We start from the raw sequence: 17,046 nt of genomic DNA on the forward strand, positions 1-17,046 counted from the left end.
GGGTTACAGGTTATCAGTCTGTTGTCTGTGATTATTCCCTTTGACTCTGTTTCAACTTACTGTTGAAGTAACTGATCTATATTTCTTTAAAAATCTAAATTTCTCAAGATAATAAAATAAAGGTTTTTGTCTTATTTTGACAACCATACTCAAAGCTGCAGGAAACATTTCTAACTGATTTTGTCATTACTGCATGTTACAGTTGTTTGTTTGAATGTTTTTAAGGCCAACATGTGTACTTCTGCAGGAAAAAACCTCAGACATGTTGGTTGTAGCTGCTGCAGTCGGAGTTGCCAGCTGCTTTGGAGCACCAGTTAGTGGTAAGACACGTGATTGAATAAATACACAACTCTTTTCCCTCTGTGGCTCTTCACTGTCCAATTCAATTCAATTTTCTTTATTTCAAAATGAAAATAAACACAAACGTTTAAATAGGCAGATAAAACAAGACAGTGTGCTTGAAAAAGAGAAGGTAGAAGAGAAATCTTGTATATGATCCCACCCCTTTTTTTACATATTTCTATTTACAGTTTTGTACATGTCATACATTCACATTACATTCTGCATAGCACCTTCGCAGAAGGAATATTTTTGTTTTTACTGATCATTTCTTACTTTGTACAGTTCCATCAGTGACATCTTGTAGGTTTTTATGAATACATGTAAACTTTTGGTTTGTTTTAAACCTTTATCCAGTCTATTCCATAAATCCACACCACAGATTGATAAGCACATTTTATCTTGTGTAGTACAAATACACTGCTTTTTGAAGTTCAGCTGATTTCTTAAATTGTAACTCCCATCTCTCTCCTTGTACTGTTGTTGTATGTTTACTGGAAGTAAGTTAGTTCTGGCTTTATACATGATGATTGCTGTTTTAAGTTTCACTAGTTCCCATTAGTTAAATAAACCCTATTTTAAAATCAGTGCGTTTGTATGTGTCCCATAATCTACACCATAGACTGGTCGGGTGGCTTTTTCTTTTGTAAGATATACAAACACTGTAGACTGTAATCCGTATGATAATGCATCCTGAGTTTTGAGTTCCTTTCTACAAGTTCTTCTTGCTTCTTCAGCCTTTCATCCCTGCTGGCACTTCAACCGCTCCCAATCTTCTGGTTCTGGGTTAACGAACGAACATGTTTTGCCTGCCGGCTACAGAAAAAGAGTGGACGACGTGGAACAACAAGCAAGGATGAATAATGTCATTCTCACTGGATGACATTATTCATCCAGTGAATAACTGGATGACTTCCGGCTCTCGGAGAAGACGCCACGCAGGCATAGACCAGCTGCAGTTCTCAATTCTATTTACCGCAGAAAAGCGTAAATATTGAGAAAAGCAATTCCTAAACATGCCACCAAGAAGAAACCCAGTGTCTGAGGAATATGAGGACTTGAGGAAGATGCTTGATTTCGTGTTGGAAGACATCAAAGCTATGAAGATTGTTCACGGACAAATTCTGGATGCTATCGGAGAGGTGAAGCAGGTCCGGGCTCTGCAGGAGCAGTGTTTCAACAGGATGGATATAATCGAGAAACGAATGGATGACCAAGAGCAGATCTCCAGATGTAACAACGTGATAATCACCGGATTGAAAATCAAACCCCGGTCATACGCGCATGCAGTGACCGCTGAGAACGGTGAGGAATCCGACGAGCAGGAGACGAGCTCTGTGGAGAAACAGGTGGAGGAGTTCCTAAAGTCCAATGGAATTTCTCTGGACACCAACAATGCAGAGATCTGCAGACCGCTTCCCAGGAGAAGAGACACCGACAAACCAGCAATCCTCTTAAAGTTTGTCAATCGGAAACACAAAGCAGCTTCATTGAAGCAAGGAAGAAATCTGAGGGGAACCAACGTTTTCACGTTGTTTTGACAACCTCACGAAAAGGAATGCCGACATCGCCAGAAGAGCACGTTACTTGAAAAAGCAGGGGAAAATTCAAGGAACCTGGGTGAAGACTGCAAAATTTATGCCAAACTCTGTGGATCCCCTGAGCAGTCCAAGGTTGTTCTTATCAGGAGCTTGAAAGATTTGGAAAACTATTTACCCACCACAGTCTAAACAAGAGATACGTGAAGATGCTGGTCTCACGGGATGAGGAGACGAACTCTACTATCCATGGCTTCTGAAAAAAACAACACTTTTTCTTCAACAATCACCCGCAACCACAACTCTCAGAGAGATCTGAATGGTGAGCAAACCGACCTTCAAATATTCAGTGATAATGACAAAAACCTTCAAGACATCGACCCTGATCAATTCTTTTCCACTGTTAATATGGACTGCAAATATTACAGCATAGATGACTTTAAGAACTCTGTTAACCCAGAAGAAACACTGTCAATCATTCACTTTAACAGCAGAAGCATGAATACCAACTTTGAAGACATCAAGGACTATTTACAGAACATCGGGTATTCCTTTGATATCATAACCATATCTGAGACTTGGTTCAGCCGCGACAAGGACGCTGACTTTGAATTGGAGAACTATGAACTTAACTATGTGAACAGAGTAAACAAAAAAGGTGGAGGAGTCGCAATATATGTGGAAAAAAACACAAAGTTTACAGTAATTGATAAATTGTCTGTCGCAGTGGATGGAATACTGGAATGTCTTACAATTGAAATATGTAACAATTCAGGGAAAAATGTCATTATAAGCTGTGTTTATAGGTCGCCAGGGTCAAGCTTAGAAGTGTTCAGTGACTGGATGGAAAAGATGTTTACCTCTCTAAATAACAAAATATTCTACATCTGTGGAGACTTTAATATGGATCTGATAAACCCCAGCAAACATGAAGCAACCAACGACTTTATCAGCAGAATGTATGGTATGAGTTTATATCCAACCATAACAAGACCCAGCAGAATCACTACTCAAAGTGCTACTCTCATTGATAATATTTTAAAAATAATATAGAATACGCTCATATGAGTGGACTAATGATGTGTGACATAACTGATCATTTACCAGATTTTGCACTATTTGACATCAATGTGAAGACAAATAAAGTTATAAAAGAACCAGTCTACAAAAGGTTAAGAAATGAAAAAACCGTGAATGCTCTGAATAATGACTTATCCAGACAAAACTGGAACTCTGTGTGCAGAGAGAAAGATGTCGATATTGCTTATAAATGTTTTTTTAGAAATATTTAGGTCACTTTACAATAAGAACTGTCTAATTTATAAATTCAAGAACAAATATGCCAAATGCCCTTGGTTAACCAGCGGTCTACAAAATGCTTGTAGAAAGAAAAATAACCTCTATATAAAATTCTTAAAACAGAGGACAAGAGAAACTGAACAAAGATATAAGTCATATAAAAATAAACTAACTGAAATAACACGTTACAGTAAAAAAGTGTACTTCAATAATCTAGTGAATGAAAATAAATACAACGTAAAGCAAGTTTGGAAAAAAAATAAATAGCATCATTAAAAATGGGACAAAAAAGCGAACTTATCCAGATTACTTTACAGATGAGAAGGGTCAAAGCTACAACATCAATGAAGCAGCAAATGGTCTCAATAACTACTTTGTTATGGGGCGACAGTTGCTCAGGTAGTTGAGCGGGTCGTCCAATGACCGAAGGGTTGGCAGTTCGATCCCCGCTCCCACCAGCCAAAAAATGTCGTTGTGTCCTTGGGCAAGACACTTCACCCTCCTTGCCTCCAGTGTGGCTCCACTGGTGTGTGAATGTGTATGAATGATCCCGGTGATGGTCAGAGGGGCAGTAGGCGCGAAATGGCAGCCACGCCTCTGTCAGTCTGCCCCAGGGCAGCTGTGGCTACAACCGTAGCTACCGTCACCAAGTATGAATGAGGAGTGAATGAATAATGGACACACTGTAAGCGCTTTGAGTGTCTTGAAAAGCGCAGATAAATCCAATCCATTATTATTATTATTATAAACGTGGGTCCAGAGTTGGCAGCAGAAATTCCAAAATGCAAAACTAGCAAAGACAATAATCCACCCATCGAAAGGATCCCACACTCAATCCTTCTTTCTGATGTGAACGAAAATGAGCCGATATCAATTGTGAATAAATTCAAGAGTAAAAACTCAAAAGACTGTGAGGATATAGATATGAAGGTGGTGAAAAAAGTCATTTATAGTGTATCTAAGCCTCTGACATACATATGTAACTTATCATTACGAACTGGGAGATTCCCAAACCAAATGAAAATAGCCAAAGTGATTTCTATCTATAAGAGTGGAGACAAACACCAATTTACAAACTATAGAGCTGTCTCCTTCCACAATTCTCAAGAATTTTAGAAAAATTATTCAATGATAAATTAGCTTTATTTATTGAAAAACATAACATTATAAATGAAAACCAATATGGTTTTAGAGAAAATAGAAATTTGGGGAAATAATTACAAGAGCTCACTACATCCTCTCGTTTTACTTAAAAAACGAGCCGTCAGAATTGTACATAAAGCCAGATATCTTGATCATACAAACAATTTATTTTATCAATCAAGACTTTTAAAACTGCATGACCTTGTGGATTTTTACACTGCACAACTTTTATACAGAGCCAGTTGGAAATCGTTACCATCAATATCCAAAAACAGTTGTTAGAAAATGAAGGAGGAACAAACTGAGGGGATGTAGAAACTTCAAGATCAAATTGATAAGAACCACAGAGAAAAGTTTCTGTGTGTCGGTGTGTGACACTAAACTCTGGAACGGGTTCAGTAATGACCTCAAAAAATGTTCAAATATTCAAGAAAAGGTATAAAGAAACTCTTATCTCAGGATATGAAGATGAGAGGATTTAAGGATCAACAGGTGTTTGAATAATTCCAAATCCACGTGTGAACTTGATTGTGGTGAAATAATCAAAGCTATTTTAATTACAACCACTGAGTGTTACATTGTAATGTGCAATAATGATTACTGAAATGTTTGAATTACAATCAATAAGCTATTGATTTTGTTTACTTGATCTGCAATGTGTAGCAATAATTAATAGTTTAATGTGATCATGTGTTCTAATGATAATCAATTATTATTTCATATCGGTATCGTTACTGTTTACTGAAATCATGAATGAATGTTTTCTGAAGATCATCAATCATATCTAGGCACTGGATTTTGTTTCTTGAAGAGAATCTATCTGATCAGAACCGGATTTAAAACACTGTAAAACTATCAAATGAATGAACTCAGTAGGGGTGGGATTGTATAAGCTTGCTTCTTCCCACTCCTTTTCAAGCAATAAATCAAACTCTACTTTTTGTTTTGTTTTATTTCCTGTCTTATTAATCTATATATTTCCTCATTTCTGTAATGAGTTTGATAAATATGTGTAAATTCTTTATTGCTTTGACTACAATGCTTGAAATAAATCAATAAAATCAAATCAGATCAATAAAACCTCAAACCTCGTGCAAAGCTAAGTGGAGCTGGAGTTAATTGCTAATGCTAATAGCGCTAGCATTCCTAGCTAGAAAGAGATCTAAACACTATCGAGACCTGCCACGGCTCCCCAGGAGAAAGGAGACGGGTAACCAGCGATCCTCATCAGGTTGTGAATTAAAAACACAAGCTAGCTCTGATGAACCAAAGGGGGAATCTGAAGGGATCGGCTGCTTATCTGAACGACCATCTGACCAGAAGGAATGCTGAAATCTCCAAACATGCCAGGCTTCTCAGGAAGCAGAAGCAGATTGAGAACACTTGGGTTAAAGGCTGCAATTTTACGTCAAACCACTCGGTCTACCGGACCGGGCCATGGTTCTGGTTGTGAACACCATGGAGAAGTGTTTGATCACGGACATCTGAACCAACATGCAGTGATAAATCAAAGAGCCAAAAATGTAGGTTTTCTTCTCCTGTGATCACGTCTGCACAATTCTTTGGTGTTTGACATGTGCCTCCTCAAAACTCTAAAAGTCGAAATGAACAACTATTGGAAGCACACTGATCCCTGAATGGGTTTTTTCACAGTTTCCATGGTGGCCCCATGGGGCTTATGTGGGCACTCAGTGGTCCGGCTTGCTACAGTAGCCAGTGTAAAGCTCTGCTGTCCACAGGGCAGCTGGCTATCCCTTTTGGCCTTGCTGGCTGAGACTTCTTTTGTTTGTCCTTTTGGCTTTGGTGCTGTAGGTGTGTTGTTCAGTGTGGAGGTGATGGGCTCCCACTACTCTCTGAGGCATTACTTCCCATGTTTCTTCTCGGCGGCCTGTGGAGCACTGACCTTCCGCTTCTTCTCTGTCTGGAGTGGAGATATGGGTAAGTAACCAGTTACCACACTGGTAGTTAGCAAACAGATGTTTTGCTTCAAAACAGTCCAAACCCTTTAACCCTTGTGCTGTCTTAGATGACCCCCCCCCCCTTACATTGACGTGTTCTCCCTACCATGACAAAGGTGGATAAAGGTGGAAAGATTTCATGTAATCCATGGACACCAGTGAAGATCACAAATCATTGACGAAAAAAGGTTCAGCGCACTGTCTAGTGGGTCTACATGATCCAACTCCCAATGTTAAAGTGCCTAGGATAGAACAAGGGTTAAAGAGGTGGAGAAGCTTTTAACCCTCATCTAACAGGTTTTATTTTAAATTCCCACTCTCATAACCTTCTGATGTATCGTCAAAGTGTTCCCACTGGTCTTTTAATTATGATGATGCTGTTTTTAGCCGGAATTTCAAAACCAGTGTCATTTTCTAGGACATAGTTTCTGCAGAGCGGCAGAAGTTCATTAGAAATTAACCTCTGAGTTGTGGGCAGGATTGTTGGCACTGTGACAGAGCAAGCCCCCTTCACATCACCCATCTGTTTACATGAACTTCCACTAGCTGGCAGCCATTCACACCCCAAGCTAACAATCATGTTGCAACCAAAATGGCAGCAATGTCAGAGCTATCCTGGCTTCCAGTTTAGATCCATCTTCCAGCTCATACCAGACAAAACAAAGACGTTCATGGATCTGTTCGTCTGACAGTGGATGCATCAGAATTGGGCAGAGCTGGGAGTATGTGGCTCACAGCAATACTAGCTTCTGCGTCACTGCTACAAGCTTTACTCAGAAAGGAATACTCAGAAATGCAGTTTTAATTTTCATTTTCTTTATAAATGTCCTCCATCATCAGAAAAAATCCACAAGAACATGGTAAAAACACCAAAAACATCACTGGACATCACTGCCAGCAAGCAGCGGATGTCCTCCTAGCACCTTACCCGCCAATTTTAACCGCACCTTAGACATTTAGGGCCCCTTGGTGGGGAGGGTGAGGGGACGTCACTGTGAGTAATCAGGAGATGTCCCCTTAGTGCCCTACCCGCCAATTTTAACTGCACCCCCCTTAGTACACACACCCCTCCCCCCTCAATATATACATCCCAACATAAACACACACACATGCACACACACACCATCTCAAACACACATACACGCACACACATTTTGCAAGGAAGGTGGGACCTGGGTCCATCTGTCCCCTACCCCTTCCCTGGTGGGGGGTGCGGGCCCCTTTGCAACGGCGGCCGTGTCACCGGGGTGCCGGCTTCCTGGGCCCGGCGGTGCTCTCTCCGCGCGGTGGGGGAGTTCACATTACATCTGAGCCGGGGGTGTCTGGTCCCTGGGGGGTGGGTTCTGGTCCTTGCTCCTGAGTGCTGGGCCCCGCCAAATTTCCAACTGTGGCCGATCCTGGTCGGGCCATATTTATAACACCCCTTGTGGGCCCTCTTTTTTTCCCCGGGGTTCCCCCCTCCTGGGCGGGGGCGGCGGGCCCCCTGCCTCGCTCCTCCCTGGACCAACCGTGGGCCGGGCGGATGGCTGCCTGGAGTGCAGGGCGGGTCTCCCTTGGGGGGTCCTGGCTCGTACCTGGGGTTGGGGCGGGGGGATGCCCGGAACTCCTGGGTGGTGGTGGGGTGCTCGTTTGGGGCTGTGGGCGTCCTTCTCCGGTGGGGCTCTGCGTTGGGTTCTCCCGGCGCGGCGGGGGGGCTGCTCTCCTGGTTGGGCTGGGGCGGCGCTCTCTTTCCCTCCGTGCATCCCTGGCCTCTGGCTCTGGGGGCCTCGCGGCGGCCCTGCTGGCCCTGGCCTGGGTGGCGGGCTTGGTTGCCCGGGCGGCGGTTGTTCCCTGCCGGTTCCCGTGTGGCGTTGGGGGGATTCCGGCTGCCGCTGCTGCTGCGGTGGGGGTCTTGGGGTGGGGATGGCTGGGCACTCTCCCTCCTTCTTTTCACGTTCCACCATCCATTTTAGAAGAACATAAAACCTCACCTGAGCACAGGTGTTAGCTCACCTTTGCACTAATAGCTTGCATGACTGAATGACTGAAATATTTCACACTAGTTGGTTTTAAGGCATAAGTGTGCGTGTGTGAACACTATCTGTTTTGTGTACATGTCGACAGGTGGACATTTTTGCAGCTAGCAGGTGTGTTTATAACATTTGAGTGTGTGTGTGGACGGGCCCCGCCCTTTTTGTACTGCATTTGAACCTTACCATAATGATTAACAACCAGTAAACTTGTTGCTTTATGCTGCTTCATGGTCTTATCCCCCTTCCCCTCCTATTATCACCCCCTACCCCCCCCCCTCTCTCTAGCGTCCCTCCCTCTTCTTCCCCTCTTTCCTTTTCCGTCCGGTCCAACACCAAAGATTTTCAAACATGATTGAAATTAATAAAGTTTGGCCTCAATTACAAAAGGGGTTTATTCAGACATACCTTTGGTTTGTCTGAAGATTAATAACCCCTCTTGTTAAAGTAAAATATGTCCAACACAAGAGGCCCTCAGCTCTCATCTGTCTGCCCAGCTGTTGGACAGGACAAGTTAAAAAAAAAAAAAAAAAAAAAAAAAAAAACACCAAAAACACAATTTGCATCAGAGTGCAGCTTTAAAGAACTGAATTGCAGCAGAAAAATTGATGCACATTCATTTCAGTGTTTTAGTGCTTGTTTGGGTTTAGCATCACACCACCTTCAGGTGATCACAAACTCCCATGCCAGCCTCCAAAAATGATCAACAAAAACTACCCCAGCTAAAAGGCTAGCATTGCCAACCTTTACCCCCAATACAGGAGCATACAGGAGTCCCTCTAAAGCATCAACACCTTTAAAAAAATTAACAAAGTCCATCTGACATTAACAGACATTTAAGCTGTAAGTCAAAATCTTAACATCCTAACGGACTTGGTGTTTTCTGTTGATAAATATAGTAGAAAGTAAGTAAATGACATGAGGATTGAGATAAGGCCCCAAGAGATTGTCCAACTTTGGTCCTTTAAATTACGCACATGTCTCTTGTCCGGATCCTCCTCCTTGCTGCTGATTGCCCAGATCTAGTTAATCAAAAGGTAAAAGCTTCTGTCAGCCAAGCAAGATTAAATAGTGAGAGCTAGAAACCAAACAGGGGGGTAACATTGGAAAAGTTTGAAAACTGCTTTGACACAAATGGGGGCAGGGATTTCAAAGCACAGACGTTCTGCATGTGTTTCACGTTGTCTTTTGGGAAAATGTGGAAAAACATCTTTTTCTGACGCTTTTGAAGCAATTTTACATGTCTTTTCTTATTAAGTGACCAAAAATATTCTTATAGTTCTTAAAGTTGTGAAGACATTTCCACAAAGCTTGAAGCTGGAATCCACGTTCAAAGAAAGGAAACTAAAACAAAGTTATTCCGATTTTTCTAACGTTTCAGGAGTCAGAAAAACAAAGTAGTAACTCTAAGCAAAAAGGAAAACCACACGGGAACAGAAACAAGACTAATTTATCACTTTTAACACAACAGTGCCTCCTTTCAACATGAAAATGTGCATGTCTCAGTTTGATGTGAAACTGTCCAACCCCTTACATTAACCAGGTTACTATAGCAGGACAATTGTCACACAACACAAAGCTTTAAGTAGAAAGAAAAGAGGTAGAAAACAAATATTTTTAAAGGAGCAGGAATAGAGTTGTGTGGTCAACTTGGAAACATTAATGGTGACTTCACTAATTCTAAAACATCCATCCATTCATCCATCTTCCTTCACTTATCCTCGACAAGGTCGTGGGGGTAGCAGTTTAAGCAAAAATGCCCAGACTTCCCTAGCCCCAGCCACGTTCTCCAGCTCTTCTGGGGCGACCCAGAGGCATTCCAAGGCCAGCTGAGAGACATAGTCTCTTCAGCGTGTTCTGGCCTCCGTCCAGTGGGACATACCGGAACACCTCCCCAGGGAGGTGTCCAGAAGGCATCCGGACTAGATGACCGATCCACCTCAATTGGCTCCTTTCGATGTGGAGGAGAAGCGGTTCTAGTCCAAGGTCTCTGCGGGTGAGCAGGCTCCTTCCCCTATCTCTAAGGGAGCGCCTAGCCAGCCAGCCTGGTTCTTTCGGTTATGACCATCCAAATCCATTCAAGGTCATCCTTGCTGTGAGTTTTCTTCTGGGTTTCAGCGTCTGGGTCTGCTACGTCTACGATGTCATGACAGAACAAACTGACCCAGACCCAGCTGACCCGGAAGATCTACGTCAGACCGTCACCCAGCGTGGACTGTTTCTGGACCTCCTCTACAGTACCATCACCCGGGTCACCGCTATTCAAGAGGACCTTTCTCGTCGACTGAGTGGAATTTCTCAAGCCCAGATGAATCCTATCGGACAATATCCAGCTAATGCTAATACCAAAATTACAGCACCTACAGCCGGGAGCTTAGACTTTTTCCACTGCCACATGGATTCCTGAAAATTTCCGACTTCAACCGGAATATTTTCAGGGGGACGTTGAATCATGTGGGGGTTTCCTTCTTCAGTGCCGACTTATTTTTCAGCAGGCTCTGCAGTATTACCAAGCTGACCACAGCAAGATCACCCTCATAGAGAACTCCCTCAGAGGCAAAGCGCTCAAATGGGCTCAGGCCTATCTATCTGCAAACCCCATTTCTCAGATTTCTTTTGAGCGTTTCTTAGGTGAATTTCAGCTGATCTTTGATCAACCCCGCAAGACAGAGGAGGGGACTCGCCACCTTCTGGGATTAAGGCAACGCAACCGATCTGTAAGTGAACATTTAATTGACTTTCGCATTCTAGCTGTAGAAGCTGGATGGCCGGACGTTGCCCTAAAAGGGGTTTTCTATCAATCACTTAAAGACCATCTCTGTTCACAGCCGGAAGCTAGAACGTTCGAGGAGCTAGTTACTGCAGCTCTTCGATCTGACCTACAACTTCGCGAACGTCAGATAGAAAGAGCACGAACTGAGAAGAAAACTGTAAATAACCCTGTGTCTAAACCCCCCATGCCAGAACCGCCTTCTTTCATCTCACGCGAACACTTCTCCCGCTCCTCTGAGGAACCCATGCAGATTGGACATTCAAAACTCACACCGGAGGAACGCCGCAGACGCAAGGAAGAAGGTACCTGTTTCTATTGTGGACAATCTGGGCATCATGTGCAGCAGTGCTTGTAACAAACCTTTCCAAACTTAATGTTGGAAAAGAGTACAATAAAGCAATTCAAAATATTAACTGCTTAAATTAAGAAAAACAGGTGCGTGCAACATAAACATTAAACAAAGAATGACAACTCAGAGGTCCCACTTAAGGTTTGTTCAGGTGTATTATATATTTACCATGCCCCAAACCGTTCATCCGACAAAACATATAACCACCACCGTATTTTTACATATATATATATATATATATATATATATATATATATATGTAAGTCTCTGTTTATATCCTAGAGTCCAACTAATGGAGTTTGTAAACTCAGTCCCAGCAATGCATTGCAAAAACAAAAAGGCTCAATCTCACCGGTGTTTTCCAGATCTATGACGTGTAGATTTCATGGGGAAAAATACACGCAATAATCCGTCCTCCAGGAAGTGGGGAGTATAATCCAGTGTGTGGAGCATGAAAACGGAGCGGCTCTGGGACATCCGACGCAGTTTCTCAGACACGGCACATCTGTTGAGTTTCTCCCTCCCCCATCCCAGTCTTTCTCTTTTTTTTTTTAAAGCATCAGCTGTTTGCCCTTGCTGCCTGCGCGTCATTGGCCGCCTCCCTCTCGTAGCTCCGCCTCTTCTTAAAGGCGCATGCTGCTTTTTCTCGTTCACCAAAGTCCATTCATAACAGTCCCAAAACATAAAGCTCTGTCCAGATAAAGTACATTAGCATACAAAGCAAGTATTTTGCCCCTGCAGGGATTCATAACAAAATACTTAAAAATACTTAAAAACAGTCCTCAGCATGCTATTTGTGGCATCACATGCTCATTATGTTTAAACTCCAAAGCCCCCCCCCCCCCCCCCCGCTAGAAGGGTTCCTCCACTGTTATTCAGGAAAATAACTTTCTTTATTTACCTCTCAAGCTATGTCATCAGTCTCAAGTTTATTTTTTTTTATTTTTTTTATTTTTATTTTTTTAACTTGTCCTGTCCAACAACTGGGCAGTCAGATGAGAGCTGAGGGCCTCTTGGGTTGGACATATTTTACTTTAACAAGAGCGGTTATTAATCTTCAGACAAACCAAAGGTATGCCTGAATAAACCCCTTTTGTAATTGAGGCCAACCTTTATTAATTTCAAACATGTCTGAAAATCTTTGGTGTTGGACCGGACGGAAAAGGAAAGAGGGGAAGAAGAGAGAGGGACGTTAGAGAGAGGGGGGGTAGGGGGTGATAATAGGAGGGGGAGGGGGGTAAGACCATGAAGCAGCATAAAGCAACAAGTTTACTGGTTGTTAATCATTACGGTAAGGTTCAAATGTAGTACATAAAGGGCGGAGCCTGTCCACACACACACTCAAATGTTATAAACACACCTGTTAGTTGCAAAAATGTCCACCTGTCGACATGTACACAAAACAGATAGTGTTCACACACGCATACTTATGCCTTAAATCCAACTAATGTGAAATATTTCAGTCATTCAGTCATGCAAACTGTTAGTACAAAGGTGAGCTAACACCTGTGCCCAGGTGAGTGTTTATGTTCTTCTAAAATGGATGGTGGAACGTGAAAAGAAGGAGGGAGAGTGCCCAGCCATCCCCACCCCAAGACCCCCACCGCAGCAGCAGCGGCAGCCGGAATCCCCCCAACGCCACACGGGAACCGACAGGGAACAACCGCCGCCCGGGCGACCAAGCCCGCCACCCAGGCCAGGGCCAGCAGGGCCGCCGCAAGGCCCCCAGAGCCAGAGAGCAGGGAGGCACGGAGGGAAAGAGAGCGCCGCCCCAGCCCGACCAGGAGAGCAGCCCCCCCGTCGCGCCGGGAGAACCCAACGCAGGGCCCCACCGGAGAAGGACGCCCACAGCCCCAGACGAGCACCCCACCACCACCCAGGAGTTCCGGGCATCCCTCCGCCCCAACCCCAGGTACGAGCCAGGACCCCCCAAGGGAGACCCGCTCCGCACTCCAGGCAGCCATCCTCCCGGCCCACGGTTGGTCCAGGGAAGAGCGAGGCAGGGGGCCTGCCGCCCCCGCCCAGGAGGGGGGAACCCCGGGGAAAAAAGAGGGCCCACAAGGGGTGTTGTAAATATGGCCCGACCAGGCTCGGCCACAGTTGGAAATTTGGCGGGGCCCAGCACTCAGGAGCAAGGACCAGAACCCACCCCCCAGGGACACGAACACCCCCGGCTCAGATGTAATGTGAACCCCCCCCACCGCGCGGAGAAAGCACCGCCGGGCCAGGGAAGCCGGCACCCCGGGGACACGGCCGCCGTTGCAAAGGGGCCCGTACCCCCCACCAGGGAAGAGGCAGGGGACAGATGGTCCTAGGTCCCACCTTCCTTGCAAAATGTGTGTGCGTGTATGTGTGTTTGAGAGAGTGTGTGTGTGCATGTGTGTGTGTTTATGTTGGGATGTATATATTGAGGGGGGAGGGGTGTATGTACTAAGGGGGGTGCAGTTAAAATTGGCGGGTAGGGCACTAAGGGGACATCTCCTGATTACTCACAGTGACGTCCCCTCACCCTCCCCACCAAGGGGCCCTAAATGTCTAAGGTGCGGTTAAAATTGGCGGGTAGGGTGCTAGGAGGACATCTGCTGCTTGCTGGCAGTGATGTCCAAGCACCCCCCCTACCAAGGGCCCTACATGTTTAAGGTGCAAATAAAACCGAAAGAGGGGGGGCCCACTCCATACGGCAACCATAGGAGGGGGGCCACTGCCTAGTAAACCCCCCCCCCAGGCTCATCGCAGGCTAAGCCCCCCACCCCCTCACCCTGTTATGAGGTTATATGAGGAAGGGGGTAAGTTGGGGACAGCTGATAGACTGTCCCCCGGTGGTCAAACAGCTGTCCCCCCGCCCCCCCCCCAACAAGGGGGCCAGGCCCACCCAGCCCAGGGGCCCCACCCCCGGAGGCGCCGACACTCCAGGCCCAGCACCACCCCCCCCACACAGAGAGAGAGGAGCCAGAAAGCGTTGCCCCCCCCCCGGAGCAAGCCCAGGCCCCCACCCCCAAATGCCGGCCCTAGAAGAGCTCTGGTCAGGCCTCGACGGGACCGAGGCAGCCAACCGGCCGGGGAAACCGCCGATGGCCTCAGCGGAGACCCCGACCCGTCAACCCCCCCTGCCCCGTACCAATAATGCCCCCCCCCTCCCCCAGAATGCCCCCCCACAGGACAGGGCCGACAAGACCCCCCACCCCACCCCCCCCAGACCCCGCAGCCGAAGCGGATGACACCCAGAGCGACCGGGGGCCCCGAGAGGGTTGTCCCGTCCCGCCCCAGAGCCAGGGAAGGGCCGATCCCAGCCCCAGGTGTAGATGGGAAGCCCATCCAGCGCCGCTGGGCCCCCCCCCCGAGCAGCGCCCCCCGCCAACCCCCCCAGCACCCCCCAAGCCAAGCCAGACCACCACCCCACCCCCCACCACGCACCCCCACACCCAAGCCCAGAGGACCACGCAGCGCCCCAGCCCGCCCCACCCAGGCGCCAGACCCGACCCCCCGACCAACGGAGCCCCCACCACCCCCCGCCAGGCCCCGGAGGCCCCGACCCCCACCCCGGCCTACGGCAGAAGGGCAAGGAGCAGCGACGACCAGGCCCCCCCCACCCCCTAAGTCATGGAGTTAGCCATGGGAGACCAGAGAACTGAATTCTTTCAAAGTTACTTGAACCTTGGGCTGACATTTTTTCCAAGCTGATATGATCAAGCAGCAGATTTCTGTGTTGACTTATATTTATATTTTTCTTGCTTTTCCAATTTATTAAAATAGTTTTTTTAGCAATGCAAAGAGTTATGAAAATGATAGAGCCTAATCCTCCTTCTACATCGATGGCACTCATGTCACCAAGCACACAAAGTGACGGTGAAGCTGTGATTGAAACCTTAAGCCAGACTGATAGATCGGCACATACCTGCTGCCAGAGAGCCTGGACAGGCGTGCAGAACCATAGTGCATGCATGTAATTGTCGGGTAGATTACTGTCACAGTGCTGACAAATGTCTGAGTTGCTGAGACCCATCTTGAACATCCTCTGTCCAGTGTAGTAAATTCTGTGAAGAGTTTTGAAATGGATTAGCTGCATATTTGGACTTTTTGTCATTTTAAAGGTGTTTAGACAAAGTTCTGACCAAAAGCTTTCATCTGTGCTGATGCTCAAATCTGCATCCCATTTTGTTGTCGGAAGTGAAATATTGTTATCTAAATTACATAAAAGTTTGTATATTTTGGAGAGAGTTTTATTCATTGAGAAATTGATCAGAGTGGTAACTACATCTGGTAGCTTTAAATCGTTGTCTCTGTATTTAAACTTTTTAGTAATAATTGATTTAAGTTGCTGATATTCCAAGAAGTTATATATTCCATGTTTGTCTTGAAGTTCCTGGGGAGTTATGAATCTTCTATCAATAATTATGTGCTCTAGTTGTTTTATGCCCCCTGCTTGCCAAGCTGGGAAGTGGATAATTTTTTTGTTTATGAGGATGTCTGGGTTGTTCCAGATGGGTGTCATTTTACACGGTTGAATTGATGATTTTGATATTTTGAGTAATTCCCACCAGGCTGTTAAAGTGGCATTTATATTAATACTTTTGAAACAATCCTGTTTTTTAACTATTTGGCTAATAAATGGAAGATCTGACAGGTTGATCTTTCCACATAACGCCTGTTCCAAGTCTAGCCATGAGTTGGTTTCTGGATTAATTTTTAACCATTTTAAGATGTATTGTAATCTATTTGCAAGAAAGTAATTGTGGAAGTTAGGTAATTCTAATCCTCCACAGCTTTTTGCAGATTTTAAAGTTTTTAGACTAATTCTTGCAGGTTTATTGTTCCATAGAAAGCTTGATATGGATGAGTCTAATGTTTTGAACCATTTTAATGGCGGTTGTGTGGGAATCATTGAGAAGAGATAATTAACTTTGGGTAAGATTTTCATTTTTACCGTGGCTACCTTGCCCATAAGGGACAAAGGCAGGTTGGTCCAGCGTGATAGATCGTCCTGTATGTTTTTCAGTAATGGGGTGTAGTTTAGCTGCACCAGTTCTGATATTTTGGGGGAAAAATAAATACCTAGATATTTTATATTGCCTGATTTAACTGGTATTGTGAGTCCTTGCTCCGCATTACTGTTCAGTGGTAATAAAACAGATTTATTCCAATTAATGGAATAGTCTGATATAGAAGAGAATTCATTAATGATTGTTGCCGTTTCATTTACAGAATGTATATTACTTAAAAACAGTAATATGTCATCTGCATAGAGACTGATTTTATGATGGCTGTGTTTGGTTTTAATTCCTTTAATACTCTCATTCTGTCTTATTGCTGCAGCTAGAGGCTCGATAAATATTGCAAAAAGAGAGGGGGAGAGTGGGCAACCCTGTCTAGTTCCTCTTCCAAGAAAAAACCTATTGGAAGTCTGTTTATTAGTTCTAACTGATGCATTGGGGTTGTGATATAATATTTTGATCCAATTGATAAATGATTCTCCAAACCCAAACTTATGGAGGGCAGCAATGAGGAACTTCCAATTTACTCTATCAAAGGCTTTTTCAGCATCCAGTGATAGTATAGTCATTTCCTGGTTTTTGATGGTGGCATAGTCTATTATGTTAACGAGTCTGCGGACATTGTCATCCGAGTGTCTGCCTTTGAT

General features: G+C 44.9%; 1 protein-coding gene across 2 annotated transcripts in view; it reads left to right on the forward strand.

The window, feature by feature from the left end:
• The window catches only part of LOC101167014 (chloride channel protein ClC-Kb-like), a 58,495-nt gene that overhangs the window by 4,938 nt on the left and 36,511 nt on the right, over positions 1–17,046 (forward strand). The window contains exons 6-7 of one of the 2 annotated variants that reach the window (XM_023956261.1): positions 248–320; positions 6,132–6,257. In XM_023956261.1, the coding sequence (XP_023812029.1) occupies positions 248–320; positions 6,132–6,257 (199 nt within the window). The remainder of the gene's footprint in view (positions 1–247; positions 321–6,131; positions 6,258–17,046) is intronic. The other variant, XM_023956262.1, reaches the window with a different exon arrangement.

Source organism: Oryzias latipes, chromosome 7 (genome assembly GCF_002234675.1).
Source record: "Oryzias latipes chromosome 7, ASM223467v1".
NCBI classification, from domain to species: Eukaryota; Metazoa; Chordata; class Actinopteri; order Beloniformes; family Adrianichthyidae; genus Oryzias; species Oryzias latipes.